Here is a 26,948-nt window from a genome sequence, read left to right as displayed (position 1 = left end):
GACTCGAGGTGGTGATTTGCACAAAAGGCTCTCCTCTCTTGGTCACACACTGAATTCCTCAGCATTGCCTAGCAACAACAGTTCAGCATAGGAACCCCAGAGCTTGCTCTCTGGTTGGCAGCAGAGTGAGACAGGGAGGGGTTACAGGGGGACAGAACCACATCCATATCATTGATCCAGATTTGCTTCTATCCCCACATTTCTTTTGGTCTTTCGTTTCAGAGGTTATGCGGGGTTCAAGGCTTCCTGGATGAGACTTAGGTTGAATATATGAGGTATATATATATATATATATATATATATATATATATATATATATATATGTGTGTGTAAATATATATGTATACACAATATATATTGAATCTAGGATGGGGATAGGAGCAGTTCTCAGATCTTATCAGTAAATATGCAGCCATTGTGTGGTAATCGTCAGTGTGTGGTACATTGGTGCAGTCAAACTCCTAGCATGTCTTATTAAAGTTGTATGATTGTAAATACGGTTTCTCGTTTTATAACCTTAGGAAGACATCTTGAATATGTCGCGGGAAAATGTTGGTTCCAGCATCAGGACAAAAATATGTTGTTGATGTGAATATTTGTTTGATAGCTGTTGCTATTTTTTTGCTTCTTTTTTGTTTGTTTGACTTGTAAATTTGTTTGAAATCTATTTTGAAACATTGGACTTTCTCTCTTGTTCTTTTGCGGTGATAATAAAGCTTGCCTCGTCTGGCACCCATGAATGACATTGCAATGTTATTTATCAAAGGACCCTTGGAAGCAGAGTCCGAACCTTGATGCTCCAAATCTAAGAACCTGTCTGCTTCTCGGTTGTTTTCAGGTTTTAAAATGCAACCAACCAACCAAAACACATGCTTTCATCTGTCAACACCTCTCCATCTTCTACCCTGTTCAGCTCACAGATCAAAGAGAAAACACATGACACGCATCGTGAGTCAGTTGCATCACTCTGACAGGATGCTTATTTCAACCGACCGTTTTGTGTGTAAATGGATGATCCATAGCCTTGAGGACGAGGGTATGAATGGAACTATTGGATTGACCCAGTCAGAACATCACAGAGAATCCTCCCAGTAGGCCTCAGTCACTGTAGTTCATTGACAGTGACACCTGTCTAGTCCAGTGAGACGACTTCATGGGCTGCCTTCAGTTCTACAGTCCTGCAGCGGCCGTGTGCATACAGATTAGCTCTCATTAGCGAGGAGACACAGTGGTCCAAGCGGACAGTTCAGCACTGCCCCGTCTCGTTAAATTCAAGCCAGCCGGAAGGTCGCTGCCCAAGACCAGGCAATGAGGTCAGGGTACGAGCCGAGACGGGGGGGGGGGTACATTTCAGACATGCTGTGTTGTGGGAGGGCTGTTCAGAGAGCACTCTGGACTGAGCCGGCGCTTGTAGAGACGGTGTGAGAAGAACGTCCGGGAAGAACGCAAGGCGTCTCCCCCCAAGGGAGCCAACGCTCCCCTGCCAGCAGGCCCCCAGACCTGGCTCACCTTCACCTCAGCTGGCTGTTTGAAATCTTGCGTCTTCGTTGTCATCTCGAGGACATTTGCCACTGCCCCTCACATCTGCTTCCCCAGCCCCCCCCCACCTCCCCACTCCCAACACACATGCACACACACACACACACACACACACTGCACATCTGGGGAAGAGTGAGTGCAGGCAGATGCTGCTGGTGCCTAAGATAGGCCTGAAGCCAGGAGACATGTAGCCTGGGTGACGACCCACCAACAAACACTTGTGCCCGCATGTAGCCTCCTGCCTTAAGCCCAGAACTCCGCTAATTACTCCCACAGACAGGAGCTCAGGGTCACATCTGTACGGCAAAGCCGCCTTAATGACGCAGGAACAACAGCGCTTTAATCTGGCAGCCATTTTTTCCAGTCAGGGAAAACTGGATCAGGGACAACTTGTTTGTTGTTGACGAAAGAACGAGGTGCATTCTCTCTTCGCACCATCTGTGGAACTGTGTATTTCCACTCAGCGACTTCTGTTTAAATCCCACTCCCCGCACGAGAGAAAAAGGGAGGGAAAGAGTCTGCATTCTGTCAGTTTAATCTCCTAAACAAGCCCAAATAGTCCGAAAATCCCCCTGTTGGATTCAGAAAGCTATAGTTTACAAACTGAGCATATCCTGCAGAATTCACTTTTACTAAAACACAACCCCAAACTGGAGCATAGACTTTCAAAGCAAAAACTGATTTCACAAAATCAGCTGCCTTGACAAAAAATACAACGTGACATCTAATTACAAGGTTTTTCAATCAATCATTACACAATTACCCAGGAAATACAGTTTACCCATAACCCTTTATTATGTGTTTGTGCCATTTTCTGACACTTTATTTACAGTATAATCCATGAAAAGTACACATTACACACTGAGCTTTCTGTCTTAAAATTATTCAACAATTTGTTTTGAACAGAAAGAAAGTTACTTAAGAGCATGAATGTTTACCTTTTTTCATTTTGTCCTTGTATCAATTACATGAGTTTCACTATTGTTGAGGGCTGATATTTCTTGCTTAACACAGCTTTTTTATTCCTGGTTCTAGCCAAACTTCAAACCTGAACTTCAATTCATATACTAAGAATACAAAGAACGTCAACAAGGAAAAACAAACAATGTCAAAAAGTCGCACTCAGTCAGAAGAGGTTCACAGTTATGGGAGTGATTTGTATCAGTGGAGACTAAATATTTGAATTCAGTTTGACATTGTGTTTAGCATTTCATGAATTTGTGAAAGCAATGTGAAAATGACTCACTATTTTGCAAAAAAAGATGACTGTTGTGCTTGTCAGGTTCAGATGGAGATCAAGTGGTCAGTGTCCATTTCACTCATCTCAGCAATTTAGAAAAAATGTATACTAGTGTGAGGTGACTGTGCTCACAAATGCAGACGTCAACAAATTAGCATGAGCATCTTTCATAGGCTCTCTCCCCAGGAAGTCACTTCTGCCACACTGGATGGATCCTGTGTCACCTGATGTGGAATCTGCCGACGTCAACAAGCCCAGCGCGAGGCGTCCACTCACACTCAACACCGGGGTATGCAAATAGAGTCCGTACGCCGCCCGTCTGAGTAAATTAGGCCAACATCTGGATGGGCACAGGGAGTTCAATTGCTTACTCGGCCATGGCTTATACCTCGAGGGTGCAGTGAAAGGAGAGGGGGGGGGGGGGTTTGTGTGGGGGTTGAAGGCAGGGTTTGGGTGGGGATTTGAGTTGGGGGTGGGGGTTTGGGTGGGAGTTTGGGTGGGGGTTGGGGTGAGGGGTTGTTGTGTGGGGGTGGGGTTGGGGCGGGGGGATGGTACCCTGGCATCAATGTGGCATCGTGCCACAATCCAGCGAGCTCTCAGAACAGAGCTCTCTGTTTGGTGTGATGTCCTTTTGTGGCCTAAGTCCTTTGTTTGCAAACTCAAGTGTTATTGCGCCAGTCCGTCAACAGCATGACACGCTTACAATATTTTAAAAAACACACCATTTTACGTAACTTTCTGACAAATCATAAATGATCTGACAGTAATTAATTTGAAAGTAAATAATAATAATAAAGACTTTATTTATACAGGCTAGCACATTTCATACAAGAATTGCAGGTGCAGCATTACATAAAATATATTATATTTTCTGAAACCTAACTGAGCGACTTCCAAGATGTTATTGTCTTCAAGAAAATAATTAAATTGGACTAATACTATATTTCCCAATATAAAAAAAAAAAAATAGAATATTTGATATTGGTCTGTAATTAGCAAGTATAATGTTATCCAATTTAAGAGGGGCTTTGCAACAGTTGTGTTGAAGGCATCTGGGAAGACGCCAGTTCTAAGGGATGTGTTTATAATCTCTAGCACCGAACCTGAGACACCATCAATTTTGCTTAAAGAATGTTGTGGGTATAGGATCAATATCTAAGGTTGTAGAATGGCATGCATATAGATTCGTTTAAGAAGCAAGTGAGTTCAATTGTCAGTTGAGGCAGTGATGAGAGAAGAAAAGCGAAAGGCTCTCCCGCTGTTGGATGGGGTATTTGGACAATGGGAGTTCAAAGGGGAATAGCAGAAACACCAAACAGCCTTCTGTTGTGCTGTGTGATGTCAAGTCTCTGTTCTGGGTTTTAAGATAATCCAAGGCCAGACACAGAAGAACACAGTGACAGAGTACCGACCAGATGAGAAGAAAACACGGGTGTGTGTTTGACTGATAAACACACGTTTGTTGGGATCACCCATCGTAAACGAAAAAGATTCATTTAGCAGACGCTTTCATCCAAAGCGTCACACAGGGTGGATTCGAATCCGGATTCTCTTGGTCTGCAGTCGAACGCCCCACCACTGAGCCACGCCCCACCATTTAGCCACGCCCACTAATGTGTTCATACAGTCACGTCTGTACAGAAGGAGTCAGGGTGCTCTCTGATTACTGATGAGCTGTCTGGTACTGGGTGTGCTCTCTCTCTCTCTCTATCTCTGTGTCTCTCTCTCACACACACACACACACCACACATGGAAGAGCACACAAACACACACTACACTGCCTCTGCCGCAGTGCAGGGCCAAGCCAGCGCATCCAAACCCATCAATTTCCAATTCAGTCACTTTCGTTTATAAAAGGATACTATGAAGGGGTTTAGCAGAGCATGATGGCGGAAGTTCGGCCATGCCCTGCCCCTTCTACAGTCTCAATCTCCTCCTGAAAATATTGCATTTTATTTTCCCTTTCTTTTGTTGTCTATTGCTTTTCTTCTTTTGCAAGGTTTGAGTGCAGGATCGTAAAGGTAAACCAATGTTTTGCCCGAAGTGCTGGCTAGCCTTGCTTTTTCATTGTCGCCAAGATCACTGTAGGTTTCTCCAGCAGACTTCTGTTGTGAGAGTGACAGTGTGCTTTGGTGGTCTTGTTCGTTGGCAGCATGGATATTTTGCTCTGCAGAGGGACTAATACCACCACCCATCCTCTTCAACTGACCCCTAACACCTCCCTACCTCACCCAGAACAGCACCCCTGCCCTGCTCCCACCCAGCCCTGAGGGTCCCTCTAACCCCCAAGACCCACTCCAACCCGCCCTACCCCACAGAGCACCGCCAACGAGTCAGATGAGAATGACCCCCCCCCCCCCCCATGCTGGTTTGTGTTCACTGAAATAACTCAAACTCCTCACCGCCATGCTGACGTGTCATTTAGGATGGGTGAGAAACGTGCTCCGTTCTCTGTGTGGGCGAGCGAGTCAAGCACAAGGCCACCTGGGTGAAGAACGGACCGGCATTTATTTGGATCTTCTGTGTTTGGCACGAAGACTCTTTACCCATTGTCGGAGGAGAGGCAAATTCCCTTCTCGCCGAAAACAACTGCGTCTGCAGTGGGCAATGAGAATCCTCGTCGCCCCATCCCAACACACAGATCTATGTACACAGACACACACACACACACAGACTTGAGCACACATTGCAGTTCCTACATGGAGACACTAATAGAACACACACGCTCTCAGTCGCTCTGCCGTGATCACCAGGCAACAGCACAAAGGCTGAGGCGTGCTCTGGTCTGTGTGTGTGTGCGTGTGTGTGTGCGTGTGTGCGTGTGTGTGTGACGTGACAGTGTCTGCACACCGTGCACTCGCCCCCTGGATCGGGCTGCCTTCGACGTCGTGCACGTGTGTGTATCCGTACAGTCGTTAGGTGTGGTTGGTGTGCTCATTCCCTCTGTGTGCTTTTGGTCTGAGAGTGCATGCTTGCATGATGTGCCTGTGTGCATTTGTGTGTGTGTATGTGTGTGTGTGTGTGTGTGCCTGTGTGTATTTGTGTGTGTGTGTATGTGTGTGTGTGTGTGCAAGCCAACAACATGAGGGGGCTCCAGGACAGAGCCCACAGCCAGGCCATGCTCCCTGCTCAATAAGCGGCAGCAGAAGCACTCACACAGAAAAGCCCAGCAGAGCCCTGTTTTGTCCTTCACGTTCATAAGTGCTGATTAAAATGCTGGATGAGGTCAGCTGAGCGCTCACCAGCGCTGATTGCTCCGAGTCGTCTCGCGCTCCCCTCCTTTTAGTGAATTGTCGTGCGCAGACCGTCGCAGACTGTTGCGTACTGTTTTGATGGCACTCACTGAAGCCTTGTCAGAATCTGATATTACTGTTTGTTGACATCCTTTTTGTTTGATCTACCATTGATACCTACAAACTGATTTCTGAGTGTTGCTTTTTTGAACGACAGGCTAAGTAAACCACGGCAAAAAAAGTAACAATAACCTCATAGGGAAAGCTAGAGCGTTGCTGTTACCTGTGGAAATTAGAGGTCCATTAGTGATCAATTGTGTCTGTTCTTGCTGCGTGAATGTTGTGCGTAAATGTGTGCGCACGTTAGTGAGTTTCTGTGCCAGTTGGAGAGGGTGTGTGTCTTGTGTGCGTATCCGAGTGTCCAGGTGTACTGTCAGTTTGAGTCGTGTGTCTGCGCACAATGAGATGCATCCCCTCCCTCAACCCCCCCCCCCCCTCCTAACCAGACTGAGCCAAGAGGAGAAGAGAAGCTGGGGGAAGAGAGGAAGAGAGGAGGATGGGTGGAGGAGATGAGGCTAAGAGGAGAGGAGGGGTGGTGGGGTGGAAGGGAGGAGGGGTGGTAGGGTGGGGGGGAGGGTAGGAGGGGGGAGGGTAGGAGGGGGGGGGGGGTAGGGTGGGGAGGGGGAGAGGGGGGGGATAGGGTGGGGGGGAGGAGAGGGGGGTAGGGTGGGGGGAGGAGAGGTAGGGCAACAAAGGGAGATACGGGTCACTGCTTTCCGCCTATCTTTGTCCTCATCACCACTGCTATAGGGAACCATGGCTACACACTGGAGCATGTGTCTTTTGTGGAGTGGGGGAGTATGAGATGTGTGTTTAGCCCCCCCCCCCCCCCCCCTTCTGCCTCCACCAGCCCCCACTCACACACGGTCAGACCTGCACACGGTCACCACAAAGTGAGCACCGCTCACAAGGCAAGTGCTTTGGACTCGCTAGGGTCAGGGGGGCTGGGGGATTAGAGTTAGGGCTGGGTCAGTGTCTCTGTGAATCACACACGCACACAAACACAGAAGCATCCCCTGCCTCTGTCTGGACAGGGCCAGATCGTACTGAGGTTGCAGGGAAAATGCAAAACATTCCGGTGCACAGCACATTCCAGTGGATCCCAGCTGTGTTGCTATGGTGGTGGAGTGGTCACTACGGTTGTCACGGTGATGCTCAGGAGGAGGGAGGGTGTGTGTGTGTGTGTAGGGGCGGGGGCTGGGGCTGGGGCTGGGGGGCAGGTTTGGCGGCTGAGCTGCTGCAGGAGACCCCGCGCAGGGCTGAGTTAGAGGCTAAGCCTAAGTGACAAGGGAGCTGTGAAGGAACAGCACTCTGGAACACCACACTGGATGGATGTTCTTGAATGTTCTCAAAGGGGGAACTGAAGTATTGCGTGAACTGAGGGTTATGTAAGAGAACTGCGGGGATTGGCTGCGGTCTTGGGGTCTACATCTTGCTTCTCACAGGATGTGGGAGGGATGTAGCACTGTGGAGATGTTTCCATCAAACATGTCTGGCTAGCTCAGTGTTCTTCATCAAAAGAGGCTCGAATTGTGGCTGGCGGAATTTCTGTAATGGTTTATTAGTGGCCACTGCCTTGATAGTGGTCTCAGGTTTTTTTTTGTGAGGAGTTTGTTGTCATGACAACATCAGGTATGAGTTTCTGTGATAATTCCGTGTCCTTGCCTTTCCTCTCAGGAAGAAGGAGGTAAATAAACCAGGGAGAACCAGACACCCATGTGAAAAAATACACAGTTTCTAGAATGGACGCATGGTTTAAGTTTTCTTTTTCAGTTCTAACGGTAAATGTGTTTGAGACATCATTCTAATGAAAACATCCCTGAACTTGGCCTGTTCCTTGATGTCCGATCTTTGTCATGGCCAGGTAGGTGACACAGCCTCACAGGCCAAGAAGCCTGAGGTCGTCAACAGCACAAGTAGAGAGGAGTCGATGACCACAACGTTCTGGAGTGTTCCTTACCCCCGTTTGTTGCTCTCCTTCTCTTGCAGGGAGCGAAAGTTCCACAGTTTCTCCCTCTGTTCTTCCTCCTCCTCTTGCTCCCGTCTTCCTCATGAGGGCTGAAGACTCCTGGCCCGTTGGTGCCACAATGGTCGTCATAAATAAGAGCACCTCGTCTAGCTTCGCATCGCCACACAACACAAAAGGAGCAGGCCGTGAGATAAAAGAGAACTTTTTAATCAGTGCCCAGGTCCAGGTACTGGAATGCTACCCCATGTGTCCATGCAACACAATGGCTCTGAAGGAATCCCTGGGTAAGATAGTCTCATCTATGTCTACCCACCCTCCCTCTCTCTCTCTCTCTCTCTCTCTCTCTCTCTCTCTCTCTCTCTCTCTCTCTCTCTCTCTCTCTCTCTCTCTCTCTCTCTCTCTCTCTCTCTCTCTCTCTCTCTCTCTCTCTCTCTCTCTCTCTCTCTCTCTCTCTGGCCTGGTCTTTGATTCACAACTCCTTGGGGTGTGAGCAAGGCTTTGGTGAACAGGGTTTTCGCTGTGCTTTCAAGTCAATTGAAAGATAGCCTACACTGGTGTTTTGTAGATTCATGGAAATACTGTGTATCTGTTAATGTACTGAAATGTTACCTTCTGATAATTACTACTTACTAATGTTGTTTGAAGATCTGTTCAAAGGTTTGAACAGTACAGACAATTAGGATGCCTTAATCAGAAGACAACACTGCAACCATTTCATGTAGAAACTCAAACACACGCTAGTGAGAACAATGTGGACACATGTGGCTGATTTGTCTGGTCACTGAATCTCAAGTGTTAACACAACGTCACCCTCTCTGGACCACTCCTTACCAGGTCCTGGGAAGGCTTGGGTGTAGTGTGCTCTCACTGAGAGCTCAACCCAAATATGACCCTTTTGCATTGAAAACACAGGAGAGGAATGTGTGAGCTGAGGAAAGGACTTGGAGGGGTTGTGGTGCTCCGTGGAATCTGAAATCAGGTGTTGCATTTTCCCTGTGGTGTAAATTATTGAAAAAAATCTGTTTCCATGACAACAGAAGTTGATTAGTGATGTGACGTGATGCTGAGCTGCTGTCAAAGGCAAAGGGTAGACAGACAGACAGACAGACGGACAGACGGCAACCACATTTAAATGTTTTCTGCTACTGTTCAACAGCTAACCATTTCTTCCTTCCTTTCTTTCTGCATGCTCGTCTCGTCACTTCGCAAGAAAATTATCTCTGACATGATCCCTGTGTCATTGTACCATCTCCAATGATTAGGGTTATCCACATTCATCTATTGACAAAAAGCCAATCGATGTAGTGTATACAGTGGTAAAAACAACAACAAATCATGAACACAAGCCTGTTTCAGTGTAGTACTCCTGTGCACTGTTCAATGTTTTGGTTCTAAACCAGTCATCTGTGGTCATCTCTCCTGTCTCACATTTTTCATACTTCTTCATAGCCCTCACAGGTTTTCGGACTGGGCCTACCAATGGTCCACTGCCCATTGGTCTTCCACATTAGGGTGAGGGAACACTAACGACAGCACATTTGCCCCCTGTTGTCTGTGATGTAAGACTGGTTCGGAGAGGTAATTACCGGCCACCATTTTAATCTCCCTCGCACCGAGGAGGGATGACATCGCCTCTATTCTTCTCAAGGCGGTGACGCTGGCTGCCGTTAAGGAGGAACAGCTTGAGCGGAGCTTCCAATCTGTGTTGCAGCCAAAGCCCAATGGCTGCCAGCCTCGCTCCTGTGCCCCAGTGCTGAAGTAAGTCGGTAAATCTGTCACCATTGCTAAGAAAAGCAGAGGGGTCTGTTCTGCTAAATCAAGCGGACAAAAAGCCATGTAGCGGAGGCTATGAATCAGAGAACAGAATGTGATAAACCCTAGACACACGCACACACAAACACACACATACACAAACACACACACACAGACACACACACGCACACAAACAAGAACACGCCTACATGCACATAAGGTTGTTGTTGTGCCCATGTATGCAGGAGCACAGACCCAGTAAACGACACGCACAAACACACAAGAACACACCTTCACAGCTCTAAGGCAAGCAGCCTTGGGCTCAGAGAATGAGCTCGTCAATGCTGTGGGCTCACATTCACAATGAAAGTGTGTGGAGCAGGGAGCGAGGGAAACAGAGAGGCAGGAACTGACTGCACCGCATCTTGTTAACCTCTACCACCGACTACAGTAGGATGATTCCAAAGTGATTCAGTGATCGTATCACGGAATCAATAGTCATTGTAGTGTATGATGGTTAGAGTGGATGTGATGTTAGTGTGTACAGTGTTTCTATGGTTACTAGTGTGCGTGTGAGTGTACCTGCACAAAAGGACTCTGCAATGAAATGTGTTCAAGTCTACATACAATCATATTTGGTTCACGTTATTCTTGATCAACAAGAACAGCAAAGATCAAAGCCTGATAGAGGTGTTGACACCGGTGTTCCTGTGTCTACCATTGTTGCCATTTGCCGAACACCATCAATGCACTGTGGTCAGTCTGGTCTCAAGGTCATGGGAGAGGAGGAGAAGGAAGAGAGTGTGCATGTTTATCATGACCAGATGGTTATCAGGTGTGTGATTACAGTGGCTACTAGCTAAAGGTATCAGGTGTGTGATACTAAAGCCAATTCAAGGATCTGACTAGGTCCATCTCGGTCTAGAACTGGCTCCATTCTTTGAAAAGTTCTCAGTTGTCAAGACAATGTGTACAGTGCTAACGTGTTGCAGGGCAGAAACATTGACGTGCTCAAAATCCACCCATAGCACTGCGATGCATGATCTTTTATACATAGTTCTACTGTGTATTTGCTTTATTTGAACTAGTCCTGCCCCTCGTCCCCAGAAACACATGAAGAGAGAGGAGGAGCTCGCCTGGGGAGGGAGGACAACAGAGGTGAACAGATTGCAGCTGCACACACACGCACACACACACACACACACACATACATACACACACGCACACACATATGCGTAAACATACACGCATACACACACTAAACACATACACAAAAAACATATTTTGTGGCTACTCAGCTTATAATTTGATTCCTCAAAGTGCTACATAAGCCGTCACATGTAATTTATAAAATAGAGGGATTTGGGTGGCACTCTTGTAGATGTTGGTTGCATGAACTGGAGTATTGTCGTTGGTAATGCATTTCAGCCTGTCAAATATTATCTTTTATTTTAGGCATAATGACGGGTTTTTTCAATGTTGTGAAAGTTCATTTGATGTATCCCTGTTTACAGTGTTTCTATGGTTACTAGTGTGTGTGTGTGTGAGTGTGTGTGTGTGTGTGTGTGTGTGTGTGTGTGTGTGTACATGGAACAAATGTACTCTACGCTGAAATGCTTTCGAAGGCTAAAGTAGAACCAATCATATTCGGTCTATGTTAAGGCCAGGGAAGTCAGGCGGGGATGGCAGGATGGGGGGGGTGGGGGCAGGAATGGATGCTTATATATTGTAGAACAGATAGAGGAAGGGAGGGAGTGGGAGGGTGGGAGGGAGGGTGGGAGGGAGGGAGGGAGGGAGGGAGGGAGGGAGGGAGGGAGGGAGGGAGGGAGGGAGGGAGGGAGGGAGGGAGGGAGGGAGGGAGGGAGGAAGGGAGGGAGGGAGGGAGGGAGGGAGGGAGGGAGGGAGGGAGGGAGGGAGGGAGGGAGGGAGGGAGGGAGGGAGGGAGGGAGGGAGGGAGGGAGGGAGGGAGGGAGGGAGGGAGGGAGGGAGGGAGGGAGGGAGGGGGACCAGATGGACTTGGCCCCAGCGCTCTGAGAACAGCAGATGCCACAGAAATGCCCTCAGTCCCTGAGTGCCAGGACACTAAAGAGGCCAACTCTGCCCTGTCCCACACATACACACACACACACACACACACACTAACACCCTCTCACTCATCAATTATCATGGGATGAGCCCACCTGATCCCTTATGAACTTCATATAATTACTGCCAAAGAACATCAATGGAGGATCGTGCCCGTATTCATCTGGGGTGGGTAGTTGGGTCGTCCACTGGTTGGGGTCAGTGGACGTAGCAGAGGGCCACAGCTGAGCACATGGCCGCCATGACAAGTGAACTGGGAAAAACCCAGGATGAATACGAGGGGTGGTGTTCATACTTATTATTACTCAGACAAACCTCTTTGGAATGCAAATGAGAGGCTGCTTGGTCGGTGAAGCTAAACATTTGATGTTTAGCACATTGTTACCATGCTAGACACCAATTACTTGTTGGACAGACATATTGGATCACAGACCAGAATATGGGGAACTTGAAACTGATTCTGTCCACATCCCTGTATAATAAACATAAACAGGTAAATGGTGTGACATCTCACAGTTAGTATCCAGATGAGGATATCAAGTTTCAAGTTTCTTCACCATTACAAGTGTGGTTACATTGGAATTCATGCTCATGCTCGTCTCGATAGCTTCCAACGTCCGAGTCCTGTCATGGTTTAAAATGTTCATGTCCACAAAACAAAATCCAATTTCTAAGAAGCCAGTGTGAAACATGGTGTGCATTCTGTGTCCGACAGAACGAGTCGTCTGAGAGTGAAACGGTTAAAAGGTGTCTATGTCTGCGCCAGACACACAGATGCAGATGCCACTGTTGCCAAAGCTGCCCTGAGCCCCATAGAAACACATGAGTCATCCTCTGGAGCAGATGCTGTGCTGCCTGTCCTGACTTTGGGCTGTGAAACCTCGAAGACGTTGTGTGGAGAGCAGAGCTGAGTCTTCAGTCCTCTCCTCCTCTCCTTGCTTTGGTCTGCTCGTTGTTCAGTAGTGATCAATGAGGGAGCCTTTGATAGCCAAAGTGAAATTAGAAGATGCAATGACAGGGAATGTATGAAAGGAGCTGTCGTTTATGATGACTCACGTTGCTCTGGAGAGGTTGCATGACTCAGATCTTCCGTGGAGGGTTCACTGATTTGATGTGAATATTCTGTTGTTGTAAGATGACAATACCGTCATAGCTGTGACATTCAGAGGCTCATGACTGACAAAGCATGTTGCATTTGTGTTTTCTGATGACAATGCAGCACATCCATTGCTAGGGCTATATTCATAACTCCTTCTAAAGGGCTTAGATGCTCAACGTGGCAGCCAGTTGTAGATTTTGGGGTCACTAGGGCAACCAAGAATGAGTAAAGAACAGATATTCAGACTATTGTAAAACAGCATGTGTTTTAAATAGGACTAGAAACATTCAAGGCACTTCTTTACCAGAGGAGAGCATTGCCCTCTATGGGTGAAGAGGAGAAATTACAATGACAAACCAGATCATGCCATGTTTTCTTGACAAATGTATTCAATAGAGTATTGATTGGCAGCTATTTCTTTGTAGAATTAATTTTTGTGATAAATTCTTCTTCAAAGTGCTTCAGGGTCAGACAATTATTTTAGATAAATCTCCTGAACTCTGTAAAGATAAGCAGGATAACTAAAATTAAGATTGCTCAGTGTGCAGGTTAGGCAACTACTCAATATCTTAGTGGATTATTGTGAACAACTGGATTAATTTTATGGTTAACGATGCATTACAAACTAAAAACAAAAACTAAACCTACCATCCATAATTGGTACCAAAATCTGAACTGGGTTGTAAGATTAGGTTGTAACTCTCTCTCTATTTAACTATCTGTTTTGGAGGGGCTCTCGAAATCATATTTGTTGGAGATTGGAGGCAAAAACAGATTTAAAAAATGTGGCCAGTATTTTTCATTCCTTCTTTGTAAACATGGGCTGGGGTTATTTTGTCAGGAATAGTCTGGAAGGCTGGGCTGCACACAGCCCGGCCCTAATGTCTATGCACAGATACAGATTCAAATTCAGGTGTGTATAAAAAAAGTAAATGTAATGTCCTCTTCCAGAAAACTGTACCAACACCACGAACAACAAGGAACAGAACATAACCTTTTATTCAAGTATTAAAATGTAAAGCACATTATTCTGAATATCAACAGACTCATAAAATACCAATCAACGCAATTAGAAAAGCAAAACTTGAACTTTTCAATTTGCAATGTGCAATCCCTTCATTCTGGCCCCATCTAACATGTACTGCATAGATTTTTTGACAATCCTTTCCCAAAGATATTGTCCTAAGTTGGTCCCCTTAACAGCAAAATATTTATATAGATGTTGACAGAAAAAAGTATAATTAATACAATACTTGGGCCTAATGCATATCTTCTGAAGTGGTGTTTGAAAATGATCAAGCATGTGCATATGAAAAATCTACCCTTTGAAATGATGTGCACAGCATGAATTTTGAGAGGCTTTGCTTTTGAACCACCAGAACAACAAAAACAAATATTGTGTGTACACTGTATTCTCATACATTGTAGTATTTATATCACTCAAAGCAAATGAGCATACAAACACAATGCAACCCCAAAAAACACTTAACTTCCTATTAGAGCTGCTTAGTTCTAAACATGGACATGCTCAATGTTGTTGAATAGAAGGAAGGCACAAGAAAGACAAATTGATTTCAAACAAAACCATGTCCCTATGAGGGACTGGAATCTGAACATGGTTATCATTCCTTAGATACAACTTGAACTTACATGACTTATTTAGCTTTCCAAAGAGCACAAAGATATTTTTAATTCCTAATGTAACAAGCCTCAGAGTGTAACAGGGACAAGGGGCATAGATTGATAGCTGTTGTGCCTTTAATTTGGTATGAGTGGCTATGTGCCTTTGTAGTCTGACATCATCATATAAATCTGCTAAGTAGAACAGAGTACATTGTTGCCTGACTGAAGTGGCATCTTGGGGGGGATCGTAAGGTGAATGCCAAAGAACTTGGCTGAGGACATTCCTGTGACATCAGCTCCAGCACTGCAGCAGAGACGTGGATAAACATTCCTCCTGTTTCAGGTGAAAGGGGGGGGGCGGAAGATGAGGAAGACGAAGAGGGAGGGATGAAGACGAGCTCCAAGCAACTGACATCAGCTTGTAGCTACCGAGCTAACGCAAAAGCTCTTGGCAGCAAACACCTGCATTTGCTAGGAGCACTCTTCCGTTTCGGGGAAGAAGGACAAATCGACCAGCCTCCTTGACTGAACAACTTGACAAAGTGCTTGTGAGTGCTTTCGATTGCAATACCTGTACAGAATGATTTCTTTAGAAGATTCTAGTGAAGCAGTGCTATTCTGCCACCTATCTTTACCACAGCCCAGATAACATATCAATAACATAATTAAATAGAAAAAATACTTATTCTATAAACATTACTGGAGCGGGAAGAAAAAAAAACTATATGTGCTTGCAACATGGGAATGAAGAGTTTCCTTTGCAAGGAAATCAACAGTACCAAACTAATTATTATGTCAACTTCAGCAAACAAACGTGTTAATTCAAAACAATATTTAAGTACCTACAACTTAAGTACACAACGATCCCGTTTGAAAGAGTGCATTTTTAAACTGTACTATTGCCAGAAAATATTCAGGGTTGTTAACACGAGAATGCCCTGCACACGTATTTGTCTTTTTCTCTCACACAAAGCGCTGGGTTTAGCAGAACTCAAAGAAATGCCAATGAACACAGGAACAATCAGTCAAGGTGACACTAAGACTCCACGGCAGGACATCCTTGAGGCTGCTGAGAGAACTCCTCAGCTGGCCCCCTGGGTCTGGTGGGCAATCACACTGGCTGGAACCTGCAGCTTAGTCGTGACCAGCAGCAGGAAAAGGCAGAGGTTCCTAGAATGTCCCAGAATGCCTCGTTTCCTTGCTGTCAGTCCACTGTTATACCTTTCTCCCGCAGCTCCTCTGTCACTCTCACAAGGTAAGTAGGATCCGGGTAGCCAAAGCTGTCAAGGGGAAGAAACATGGTCAGTGAAGAATATAAGGACAAGGATACTGACATTAGTCAAGGACAGCAGAATATCATCTGCCCTTGACAAAAGCTAAAATTGTACCTCTCATTGCATAGTGAAATATCACTTTTCAAATCAATCCTTTATAACATTAAAACCTTTTTTGCCACGGGGAACATTCTCTGCCCTTTTCAAACCACAGTAAATTAGAACTGGCCCACAGCCAGAGTCTCCTACCAGCGTGCCCCCCCCCATATCGAGGTCTTGTGGTGGATGTCGTTCCAGGTAATGACGTTATGCATGCCCGTTGTCATGGAGGTACCAATGGTGAAGATAAGGCGCTGTTCAAAGGCCCGGCGCAGCAGGCCCAGGACGCGGTTCCCCTCGGGGCTGTCTGGGAGATAGGCCACGCGGTCCGTTCCCGGGTACCGCACCCCTGGGTTAGGATGCTCCGGCTACCGGGCAGAATGACACCAGAACATCCCTTTCATTAGGTTAGAGACATGAGCGGAGCCTTGAGGTCCAGAACACAAATCACCACCGGGCATCATAACTCATCCCTTGACTATTCACGAGTTATCTACAGTATCTACAGTGCCAGTCCAAAGTTTGGACACTATATTGTACGTGTGTGAATGTTGTGTTTGGATGGCTTGACTAATGTCGCGTGTCCACTGCGTGCTCACCGCCTGCAGACCAGGGGGGAAGCTGTAGATGACGCAGATGCAGCCGTATCCCTCGTGGCCGGGCAGCTCCAGACCCGGGTCTCTCTCCACCATCATGCTGCCGTTGGCCGGCTGGTTCCCGATGAGCTGCCCGTACACCAAGCGGCACACGGGGCAGGCTCTCTTCACCTTGAAGGCCTGGTCCAAGCACGAGCGACAGAAGGCGTGGCCGCACCTCTCCAGGGTGGTCTTTTCCACCATGTCGCCCATGCAGATGGAGCAGCACGAGGCGTCCTCGGCCTCGCCGGGCGAGCCCATGCCCGCCTCCGTTTCCTTCCTCGGCGGGCCTTCGTGGGGCAGGGAGAGGACCACGCAGGCCTCGTCCTCGGCCGGCTTCTTGTACCTCTGCTGCTGCCTCTGGGAGCGGCGGGGCTGCGGAGGAGGGGGTGGCAGCAGGCTCCCCTCCCCGTCAGCTTCCAGAACTCCCACGCAGGGGAGCAGGGAGCGCTTCCTCTTAGGACCGCCATCCTGTTTGCTCATCTCTTTCCGGGCACAGCGGCACAAGTCTATGAAGGCTTTGCGGGTCTCGTTGGATATGGGTCCCTCTAGGAGCCCGGCCCTCCTGAAGCCCTCCACTGGCTGCAGCCGCACAGCGCAGCAGCCCCCCCGCTCCCCCCGCCTGACGATGCCAGCGCTCATCCCTTGCTTGTCCTGGAAGTCAATGAGCCAGGGTCGACCGGCGGCAGCCAGGTAGTCCCAGACCGCCTGCGACACCAGCACCTCGTCACTGCCCTGGCCCGCACGCACACTCATCTCATCAGATGAAACTGCAAGACAGAGAATATTCTGTTTTGTTACACCCCCCCAGGCCTTGGTCAACAGTTGTCTGTAGTTGTACTTCATCACAAAAACACATTATCTGGCAGAATATAATGCACAACATAAATCTAGGGTCTACGAATAACCTAAGTTGAATACTGCATCATTTTGGAGATCATTTTTCTATTTGAACCCATGAAAGTCTCAATTCTGTTTCAATAAACTAAATTATGAAATATATCAAACTTTCTCACTAGCCTTCTTTGCCACTTCTGTCTGATTTAATAGGGATATCTCTTTCGTGTCACATCTTCAAAACTTCCTAATGTGACTAAATTCTTGATAATCTCTAAAACATAACATGTTATTATGCTACAATGTTATATTATTGTGTATTATGAGCACATTATGTCCTCCTGAAAAAAAGCTTTTGCTGGTGTGTATTCTATAGCCTACTCTGAATGAAAAGAAAGTTGTCCCAATAAATCGACTGAACGATGCAGTGTGAGACCTGTCTGATAAATATGATACAGTTGAAACGTTAAATAACGTTGATTGTTTGAATATTTAACGAGTGTTTTCCTTTCTCTTAAGCGCGAATGTATAAGTTGTAATGGTCGCAAAACGTGTCTAAACCTGCATTGCATGGACGCATCAGCTGTTCTAAAATGCAGACTGTAAACAAAGGAAACTGCGCCTCAATTCCTCGATCAAACACGTTTCACTGTGAAAAAATAAAAAATAAAAAACGTCTATTGACACTCATGTGAAACAAAGAAATGTATTTGCATGAACTCATTAATTAGCCTACCTTGTGATCCCATAAATTCCCTTAATCGATCAATTATCGTCCTGTTGAAGAGAGAAAAATAATTTAAAAAAAGGAAGTATGATACTGTAGTGATAGGACAGTTCCGCATATAGGATTCGCATAAAGCTACCAGCTAGCATATCAGATTATTTTAGCTCCATAGAAGTGCGGAATTTCCATTTTCGGATAACGGTATGCGGAGTGGAATGGGTCTCACCTATTGCCGTTGCTCGCTGGGTGAGGTTATAGAAAGCTAGCCAGCTAGATTAGAGGATGAAACACAACGACGAGTATCTTCCATCGAATTATATCTTACTCACAGACAGTAGTGTATGTATTAATGAGAAGGCGGATGTAATCAAGATGTATATGATACATATTCGTTGCAGACCTCCATTTCGATTTTGTTTTCATTTTAGCAGTGCCGAATCCATTGAATCCTTGCTGCTGCGCCTAGCCTACTTTTCACTTGCTCGCGAGTAGCGACGAGTTTGCCCACGTCCTTCGACACACAGAAAACACCCGTCCCGTACACTTGTCTTCCTCGTGCAACAGTAGCTCAATTTCTAATATTAATGGCTGTTGTATAGCATACTTGGCTAAGAGACTAATGCTGTACTTGCCTGCACTTTAATGTCACGTCTCCTTGCCTCTTCCTTTGAGTCCATGTCCAACAGCTGATAACTGAGACAAATGTAAGCAGGAAGTTCGTCACTAGAACTGAACTGTGGTTCTGAATCACATTGTTGAATAATGAAAAAAAAAAAAACACATTGTTGAGCAATTTAAAAAACTCAAGCACCCACGAATGTTTTCGTTCTTGAAATGATAGTGTTAGTAGATTGTTAGTCTGATTGACAGGCAGGACAACCCTAACCCATTAATGCTTGCGAATCAGGTACGTGTTTTGATTCAGCATATTACAATTAACAATGTGAGCTATGTTAAATGTTGGCGTATGAAATGTCAATCGCTTGTCTTCACTGTATGATATTTTGCGTCAAATTCCCTCACCTTCAGCCGCTCGTGTCATAGTCACTGTATACAGTTAACATTTTGGTGATACGTGTACGTAGGCCACCTCGGCTCCGACAGAGAAAAAAAACTATTAAGGTTTTCATATGAGAACCGTTATATATATTTTTCTCACATAGACGTTGATTGTCCTTTCCGAAATCCCGTGTCCACTGAGTTTGTTTACAACTACAACGCGGTAAATTAAGGGTTAATGAATTAATAATCCGGAAGCCTGTCGTTTTAAGGCATTCTGGTAAGTGTAGTTAATTGCCAACCATCTTGGATCTGAATCCCTGCACAGTAAGTTTTTCCAGTGCCAATCTAACGACATCTAACACCAAATAGTTAGTTGTATTTCTTTGTTATTACATATGTATCTCTTTACTTTTATATCACAAAGATGGATTGAAAATGTTTGGATTTAATGCATTACACACTTGATGGCCAAGTAGCCTAACGTAGCTAGCTAGCCTAACACGGTTCATTACAAGCGGCAGTGCTGCACCACCACTGCACTGGTGGAAGCTACGTTCCAATAGCAATAATAACGGCAATGCTTCGACAGCTAGGTAGCTTGCTAGCACGTTTATCGTTAGCTTGTCGGCTAACTATGTTGCAATACCATCTTTGCTAACCTTTGAAAAAGAGGCATACCTAGCCTAACTAGCTACCCCCACCCTCCTCAAAGTTTCTCATTTCCCGCTTGCTAGCACGAGTATAAACAACACATGAGTAGCTACTAGCTAGCTAGTTATAGTAGCATGCAGTCCAGAAGCTAGACAAGTGTACTTTCAAGTTGAGGTAGGTGTGGATGTCACAACTAAGAAGTTAAGTTCCGGTCCTTACATATGCCAGCATGGGCAAATATACGGTCAGGCCTACATGTTATGTATTGTAAATATGTCATTTATAGTGCATAGACAGCATCTGGCATTAGCCACAGGTCGAAGTGTGTAACTAGCATGTAAAGAGCAATAAGCTAGAAAGTTGGTGCCAGTGGACTTTCTTTGTGCAGCATACTGTAATTTAAAATACAATTTAGCTTGACTCAACTTGCTGTTGTGCTTCACAACATCATCATACTGAACCTGGTTCAGTGCCTCTACAAATCAATAAGGACACTAGACTCTGACTTTCTACCAAGAGCCCAAACATGATAGCTCTATGCACTTAGTCACTAGATCAGAGCTTTACAGCCCGTTATTCAAAATAAGTTCCCAAACTGCTATAGCCATGTATCTCCCTCCTACATTTGGTTTAGCAAATAAAAACCATTGTGTTACTGAAGCTTTTCATTTTGTCCACAGCCATGCCAGGAGAATCCACAGAGACCGTTTCCATTATGGAACAGGACCTGCAACAGCCTCAGGCAGAGACAGGTTTGTAATACTCATCTTAAACGTGCTAAATTGAAGGCATTTAAGGCCTTGGAACTCATTCATAACAAGGCTGTAATGACACAGACAGGTTTGATCATTTGTTATTCAAACAATAATCCTGGTGGTGCGCTTGTGCTTTCTACAGAAAGTCACAATTAAAACATTCTCAAGATATCTTCCAAAAATGTGGGTTGTACTGAAAGTTTTAAGCCTAAACCTTCCTAGACAATCTGACAGTACTAGTAGTATGTATTTTGTGTTTCATTTTGTAATAAATTGGTCAAATTTGTCTTGGGTGGATATTAATAGTTTTTTTGTTTACAAATATGTTTCAACAAATATGTTTGGAAAATAAGTAAACATCAAGTGAAGTCATTTTACTGCTGTTATTATTTACTTCTGCTGTCATCAATCTGACCCTGTCGTTGGAGCTCATTTGCTACCGTCAGTCTTTTGCTTTTAAGTTTGTAACCTAGGCACTGTTTGTCACAAGTTAGACAGACACAGTTGTGGATGTGAATGTTTCTGTGACGACTCTCCCTACTCCTCCTTGTACCTTCTTCTGGACTGTTCTGACCACAGCCATATCACCATTTGAGATCAAGAAATAACCTCTTCAAAGCCCTGCTGAGGATGGCGTAGCTTGCCAAGATCAAGGCTAGGGTCTGATGGTTTTTTCGATTGCCACTGCAACAAGGATGGGAGTGGAAGATTGTAATGCCTATGGCAGGTATGCTGACTCTGCACAGTCATCTGCTTTCCACTGACCAAGCTGCAACTGAACCCCCCAAAAAGTTATCAAGAAATGTGTTAGTGTTTCCTAAACACAGTACATTTCAAGCTGAAGGACATAGTCTCACCAAGTCAAAATATATCAGAGTTGCCGTTGATACACCTGGGGTTGATTTTGAAGATCACACCGTTCAAGCTGCATTTGGAGCAAGGCATTGCAATGGATTTGACCGGGGGAGATGCACTGGAGTGTGCTGTAATCATGGCTTTACCGCAACACCATGTGGTGAAAGACCAGGATGAAGTTCCAGACAGAGGTGGACACTAACCACCAATATTTTCAAGTTATTTGTCACCCAGAATCACTCTGGGCTGTGTTTCCCGATAACGATGGATCGTAGCTTTCTATGAACAAAATGACGAAATCATTGTTATTTCTTGCGTGCGTTTTTCCGAACATGCTCTTAAGGAGTAGGCTAATCATTTCAAGTGCCACTTTAGCTAACATGGCTTTGGGAAACAGCCGGTAAAACTAAGATCCATTGTACAATGGATTCTACGATCAATTTAGGCTTCTGACGCTTTCGGGAAACGCAGACATTTGGATTTTAGATGTACATTTTTATGGTTGCCTCACAGGGACTTGTGAATTATGACCTGACTCTGGGTTGAAAAGCTTGTGTTTTTATTGAGATCAACATACAAAAGTGCAAATACTAAGTAGATGTTGGAGCAGATCATCAGAGCCTAGAAATGCACTGCACACAAGCCTACATGACTACAGTGTATCAAACCATTACAGTCAGGTCTGGTGTTGTGACTCTCTTTCAAGCAACTTAATTAACTTCTTTGTTCAACGAAGAGAACTGTGTTTTCATTAGTGAATCATGTTTGGAAAATGGAGACACTAGTCACTGTTTTGCAGAGATGGTGTGTGCTTGTCCGTTTGCCAGTAGCAGAATTCACTTTCATTGGAGTGTGTTGGTGACTCAAGTATTTCAGTGCCTTTGTGGGGGAACAATCTGTGTTATTTGGTGAGCTGTTTGCCAAGTAACATGTATATTGAGTCACACTACAGCAAGTTTGTAGTGTAGTCTCAGTCTGGTTTGCAAATGGTAAACATGCAAACAAATGTATCAGTTAGCTGTAAGGTTTATGTTCAATTCTAGTGTTTTGCAAGAAAGGGAAAAACAATAGTATGTATATTTGACCTCCACGGCCTATGAACAAATCCGAAGTGAAATTCTTTAGGCTCTTTAACCCCCCCCCCCCCTCCACACACACACAGAAGAACCACTAGTTCCCCTTTTTGTCCTAGAACTAATGACACTAAAAGTGGAACCCAGCAAGTGTACGTACCTCTATACTCCTCACAAATACCTGTCTTTACCAAGTGCCCTTCTCCATTCGCTTTATCCTCAGCATCGCCCTCTTCCTTCCCTTGCTCCACCCCTCCCTGCTTGCCCCTAGCCTTCCTCCCTGTGGGTTCCACTCCTGCTGGTGGAGACGGGGATAGCCAGCAACCCAAGGTAATCCGAGACGCCAAGGAAACCGATGGTGCTTTCAGAGACGGACCGCTGGTTGCCACTAACATACTACAGCCTACTAAACCCACGTCTGCTGTAGGCATGGCTGCTGCCCTTCCAGCCCCGTCTGAATCTAACGCTGCTGCACCTGCTCTAGCCAGACCCCCGCCTCCCTCTCTGTCTGAGAGGGGACCAAACATCAGCTGCGTTGCGCCACATGTCCACAAGCCACCTGCCATTCCTCTTCTCTCCTCTCTACCCACTGCCTTGTTATCTCCCCCCCAACTGGATGTCAGTGCTGCGCCGCCCACAAAGGACATGCCATCCAAAGCTTTCCTCTCTTCCCCAGCATCAGCTGTAGTCACCCCCGCCCTAGGCATCGCCACCAAGGCAGAGACCCCTTCTCCGGAGGATTCGCCATCCGAAGCGGCGTCTCCGGCCGAGGCGTCGCACAAAGAGGCTCCTAAAGCGGCGGTGCTCAAAGCTTCCCCGTTTGCGTTCACAGTGACCTGCCAGCCTGCTGCCCCTGCACCCATGTCGTTTTGGACGGCTCTCCCCCCTAGCGTCCCCAAGAGAGCTGCCATCGATCAAGTACAGGAGCAGGAGGCACACATGGCCGTCGCCGCACCTGCGGAGGCCTCTGCTGAAAAAGCTCAACTGTCCTATGGGTCTGGGGCTACCAAGGAGTGGGTAGACACGTGTCCCAAAGGGCGGGCTGGGGAGGAAGAAGGTTTAACCGCTGCTGCCTTTGTCGCTGCGCCATTACCAGCTTCTGCCACTACCTCTGTGCCCGCTGCCATTGAAAAGCCACTCCATTTTGAAACGCCAACAAGCTTTGTCCATCGGTCTTCTGCACCTTCTCCATGCGATGCAGAGGAGACCTCGGGGGCCACCTCTGCCCCTGCTGGTTTCGTCGCTCCGAAAGCGGTTCCCCCAGCAGCTGCCCTCGTTCAGTCCCCTGAAGAGTTTGACGATCTTCCCCCACTGATTTCACCAAAGGAGTACTTACTCCTAGACCCCTCATCTCCACCAACCAAGTCCCCTCCAGTACCCCCTCCGTCCCTTGTCTCTGCACCTTCTGTAAACCCCATCTTCATCACTGGTCCCCCACCAGACCTCCAAGACCCCACCACAGCCCAGCCTGTGGTCAAGAACAACAAGGGTATTTCTCTTCATATTGTGCCTGTCTTGCATGGCAACGGAAGTGGCATTAACAACTTAACATCGTCACCTATAGGAAAATCCTTGGCAACTGTCATAAAATGTAGATGCATATTAATTGAGATATGTGTTGGGTGAATCGTTGTGTGTTGAGACACTAACAATTAGCTAATTTGCCTGAACCGTGATACAAAACTATTGAAGTTAGCTTGAATGAAGAACATTCCATTTTATTGCACGCATCCTTGATATTAAATGTATAAGTATTTTATATTGTTTGATACATGATGTTGAATATAAAAAGAATAACACTGTAAACATGCCAAAGCATGCATCCTCCAGGTTAGCTAACACTTGTGTGAGAGCATTATACTTGTTGATGGTTTTACAGTATAAAACATTTATCTTCCCTCCTTTTCCTTAGGTGTGGCATTTGAAATCTCATAAATGTGTATTAAACTATTACTAAACTATTTACATTTTAATGTTAACAATTACAGATGGTTTCCACTTTTGATTAGTAACTTGGATGAGAGAATATTTACTGCACTCTGAGAAAATGATTACCAATTAAGTGCTAAATCACTTTTGGGTGTACAGGGTTTCCTGCAGAAAATGTGTTAGTTAAGGTGGTAGGGTGGTGTTTACTGTCAGACCGGGGGGGATAGACTAATGCGGGGAACGGGGGACGAAGACGTAGTTAAGGCAGCAGGCGTGTGTTGCTTAACCGAAAACTGCTGCGAGAAAACCCTGGGTTTAGGCCGTTTTTCGTTATCTAGTTCTGAAAGTTATCGACATGGTTATTCATGGTAATTGGTAAAGCTTCATATCACACATGTCACAATTTTACATGTTTGTTTCTCTCAAGGCTAAATAATCGGAGCTTTTAAGAAACCAGTTTGTTATACCAGTAAATATGACTGTTGAATCTGGTTGCGATGCAGTTCTAATTGAACATTTTGGGGTTACATGTAGGGTCTGCAACAGATTCAGACAGTGACGAGTCTGTCCCAGAGTTGGAGGAGCAGGATTCAGCCCAGGCACAAACACATCAAGCTCAGGTAAGACGACACACCTTTCGGTGAGCCTTTCAAGGCTGAGACTTGAGACTTTTGTACTCGGAATATAAGTAACTTCTACATTCTCCTTCTTTCCCCAGCTTGCTGCCGCTGCTGAGATCGACGAGGAGCCAGTCAGCAAAGCAAAACAGAGCAGAAGTGAAAAGAAAGCAAGAAAGGCCAGTTACTTCCTGTGGCATTTCTAGTTCAGTTTGAAGGAATCTACCCAAGTTCCCCTTTGACAAGTTTATTTTCAATCCTTCACCAGGCTATGTCCAAGCTGGGTCTGCGTCAGGTAGCAGGAGTGACGAGGGTCACCATCAGGAAGTCTAAGAACATCCTGTTTGTCATCCCTAAGCCAGACGTCTACAAGAGCCCAGCATCTGACACGTACATTGTATTTGGTGAAGCCAAGGTATATAGTTGCTATTGCTGTGATGACTCCTCGTCATCGTTTTAATCAAATCCGTGTTCATTCAAGGTGTGTTGTGTTCATTGTAAAAGGAGGTCGACCTACAATTGTCTAAAGGTCCATTCTTCTTCAACCCAGATTGAGGACCTTTCACAACAAGCTCAGTTAGCAGCTGCAGAGAAGTTTAAGGTCCAGGGAGAGGCAGTGTCCAGTATCCAGGAGAACACACAAACACCAACAGTGCAGGAGGAGAGTGAAGAAGAGGAGGTGAGTGTCAACACGTTCAGTTCCCTGTGTTGTTGTCCTACTCATGTACATGGCATAATATTTTTATTTTTTTTACAAAAAAGCCATAGTTACTTGATTGTTTCCTAAATGTGCTGCATTCTGTGGCCTGTAGGTGGATGAGACTGGCGTGGAGGTCAAGGACATTGAACTGGTGATGTCACAAGCCAATGTGTCCCGAGTGAAGGCGATCCGCGCATTAAAGAACAACAACAATGACATTGTCAATGCCATCATGGTACAGAGCCACGTTTATTCTGCCTGTAGTTTAATACATTCTGCCATGTTTTACTGCCAGTGCAGCTGACACTGACACTTTATTATTGTTGCAGGAGTTGACCATGTAGACACCAAAGAGCTTGGAGGAAGCATCAGAACGACGTTCAACATTATTAGCCTAAATTATTTGAAGGAAATAAAGTGGTGCATTACATAAATGGTTTCTAATTACTTTGTATATTTAGGATTAACGCTAAAAGTAATAAATGTGTTTTCCTTGTTTATCTGTAACTCTTGTAAGGTTGTGCAAGAAATGACAGTGTGCTGTGCATGCACAAACACACCTGTCTATAAGGTCTAATCCATAGAAAACACCTGTCTATAAAGTCTAATCCATAGAAAACACCTGTCTATACAGTCTAATCCATAGACAACACATGTCTATAAAGTCTAATCCATAGAAAACACCTGTCTATACATTCTAATCCATAGAAAACGCCTGTCTATACAGTCTAATCCATAGAAAACACCTGTCTATACAGTCTAATCCATAGAAAACACCTGTCTATACAGTCTAATCCATAGACAACACATGTCTATAAAGTCTAATCCATAGAAAACACCTGTCTATACATTCTAATCCATAGAAAACACCTGTCTATACAGTCTAATCCATAGAAAACACCTGTCTATACAGTCTGATCCATAGAAAACACCTGTCTATACAGTCTGATCCATAGAAAAAGGACCTGTTGAGAGTACTGCTGGTACAATTGTCAAACATATCTGGCATTAGAATATAGAGAATTTAGTGCTTTCTTCTAGACTGTTTTGACCACAGCCATATCACCATTTGAGATCAAGAAATACCCTGCCCTTGACCTTACATGTAAAAAGCGGGAACTAAAAATCAGGTTACATTTGTCATATAATGCCTATAAAAAAAAAGTGTTCTAGAAACAGTAACTGATACCCACA

General features: G+C 45.4%; 2 protein-coding genes across 10 annotated transcripts; one reads left to right on the top strand and one right to left on the bottom strand.

The window, feature by feature from the left end:
- Nucleotides 1-13,958: 13,958 nt before the first annotated feature.
- Nucleotides 13,959-19,831, bottom strand: dtx3 (deltex E3 ubiquitin ligase 3). 6 transcript variants are annotated; one of them, XM_084679420.1, is made up of 8 exons: nt 19,196-19,831; nt 18,805-18,865; nt 18,573-18,683; nt 18,399-18,442; nt 18,182-18,222; nt 16,573-17,378; nt 16,124-16,341; nt 13,959-15,880 (listed from the first exon to the last, which is right to left on the bottom strand). In XM_084679420.1, exons 5-8 carry the CDS (start codon nt 18,192-18,194, stop codon nt 15,805-15,807), a joined length of 1,113 nt encoding a protein of 370 aa, XP_084535546.1. In that variant the 5' UTR covers nt 18,195-18,222; nt 18,399-18,442; nt 18,573-18,683; nt 18,805-18,865; nt 19,196-19,831; the 3' UTR covers nt 13,959-15,804. The 6 variants fall into 6 exon arrangements, with proteins under 6 accessions (XP_084535546.1, XP_084535544.1, XP_084535542.1 ...); XM_084679418.1 differs by having other exon boundaries at nt 18,573-18,865; XM_084679416.1 differs by having other exon boundaries at nt 18,399-18,683.
- Nucleotides 18,978-26,188, top strand: LOC146251705 (nascent polypeptide-associated complex subunit alpha). 4 transcript variants are annotated; one of them, XM_084679412.1, is made up of 9 exons: nt 18,978-19,079; nt 20,506-20,577; nt 23,341-23,997; nt 24,972-25,057; nt 25,156-25,233; nt 25,323-25,469; nt 25,605-25,733; nt 25,867-25,989; nt 26,084-26,188. In XM_084679412.1, the coding sequence occupies exons 2-9, from the start codon at nt 20,508-20,510 to the stop codon at nt 26,096-26,098; spliced, it is 1,305 nt and encodes a 434-aa protein (XP_084535538.1). In that variant the 5' UTR covers nt 18,978-19,079; nt 20,506-20,507; the 3' UTR covers nt 26,099-26,188. The 4 variants fall into 4 exon arrangements, with proteins under 4 accessions (XP_084535538.1, XP_084535539.1, XP_084535537.1 ...); XM_084679411.1 differs by lacking the exon at nt 18,978-19,079 and adding an exon at nt 19,357-19,498; XM_084679413.1 differs by lacking the exon at nt 23,341-23,997 and having other exon boundaries at nt 19,063-19,079.
- The last annotated feature ends 760 nt before the right edge of the window (nt 26,189-26,948 follow it).

This window comes from Hypomesus nipponensis, chromosome 18, assembly GCF_054491055.1.
Source record: "Hypomesus nipponensis isolate SF chromosome 18, ASM5449105v1, whole genome shotgun sequence".
In the NCBI taxonomy this organism is placed as follows: Eukaryota; Metazoa; Chordata; class Actinopteri; order Osmeriformes; family Osmeridae; genus Hypomesus; species Hypomesus nipponensis.
The sequence above is the reverse complement of the archived record's forward strand: the minus strand, read 5'-3'. Positions and strand labels throughout refer to the sequence as shown.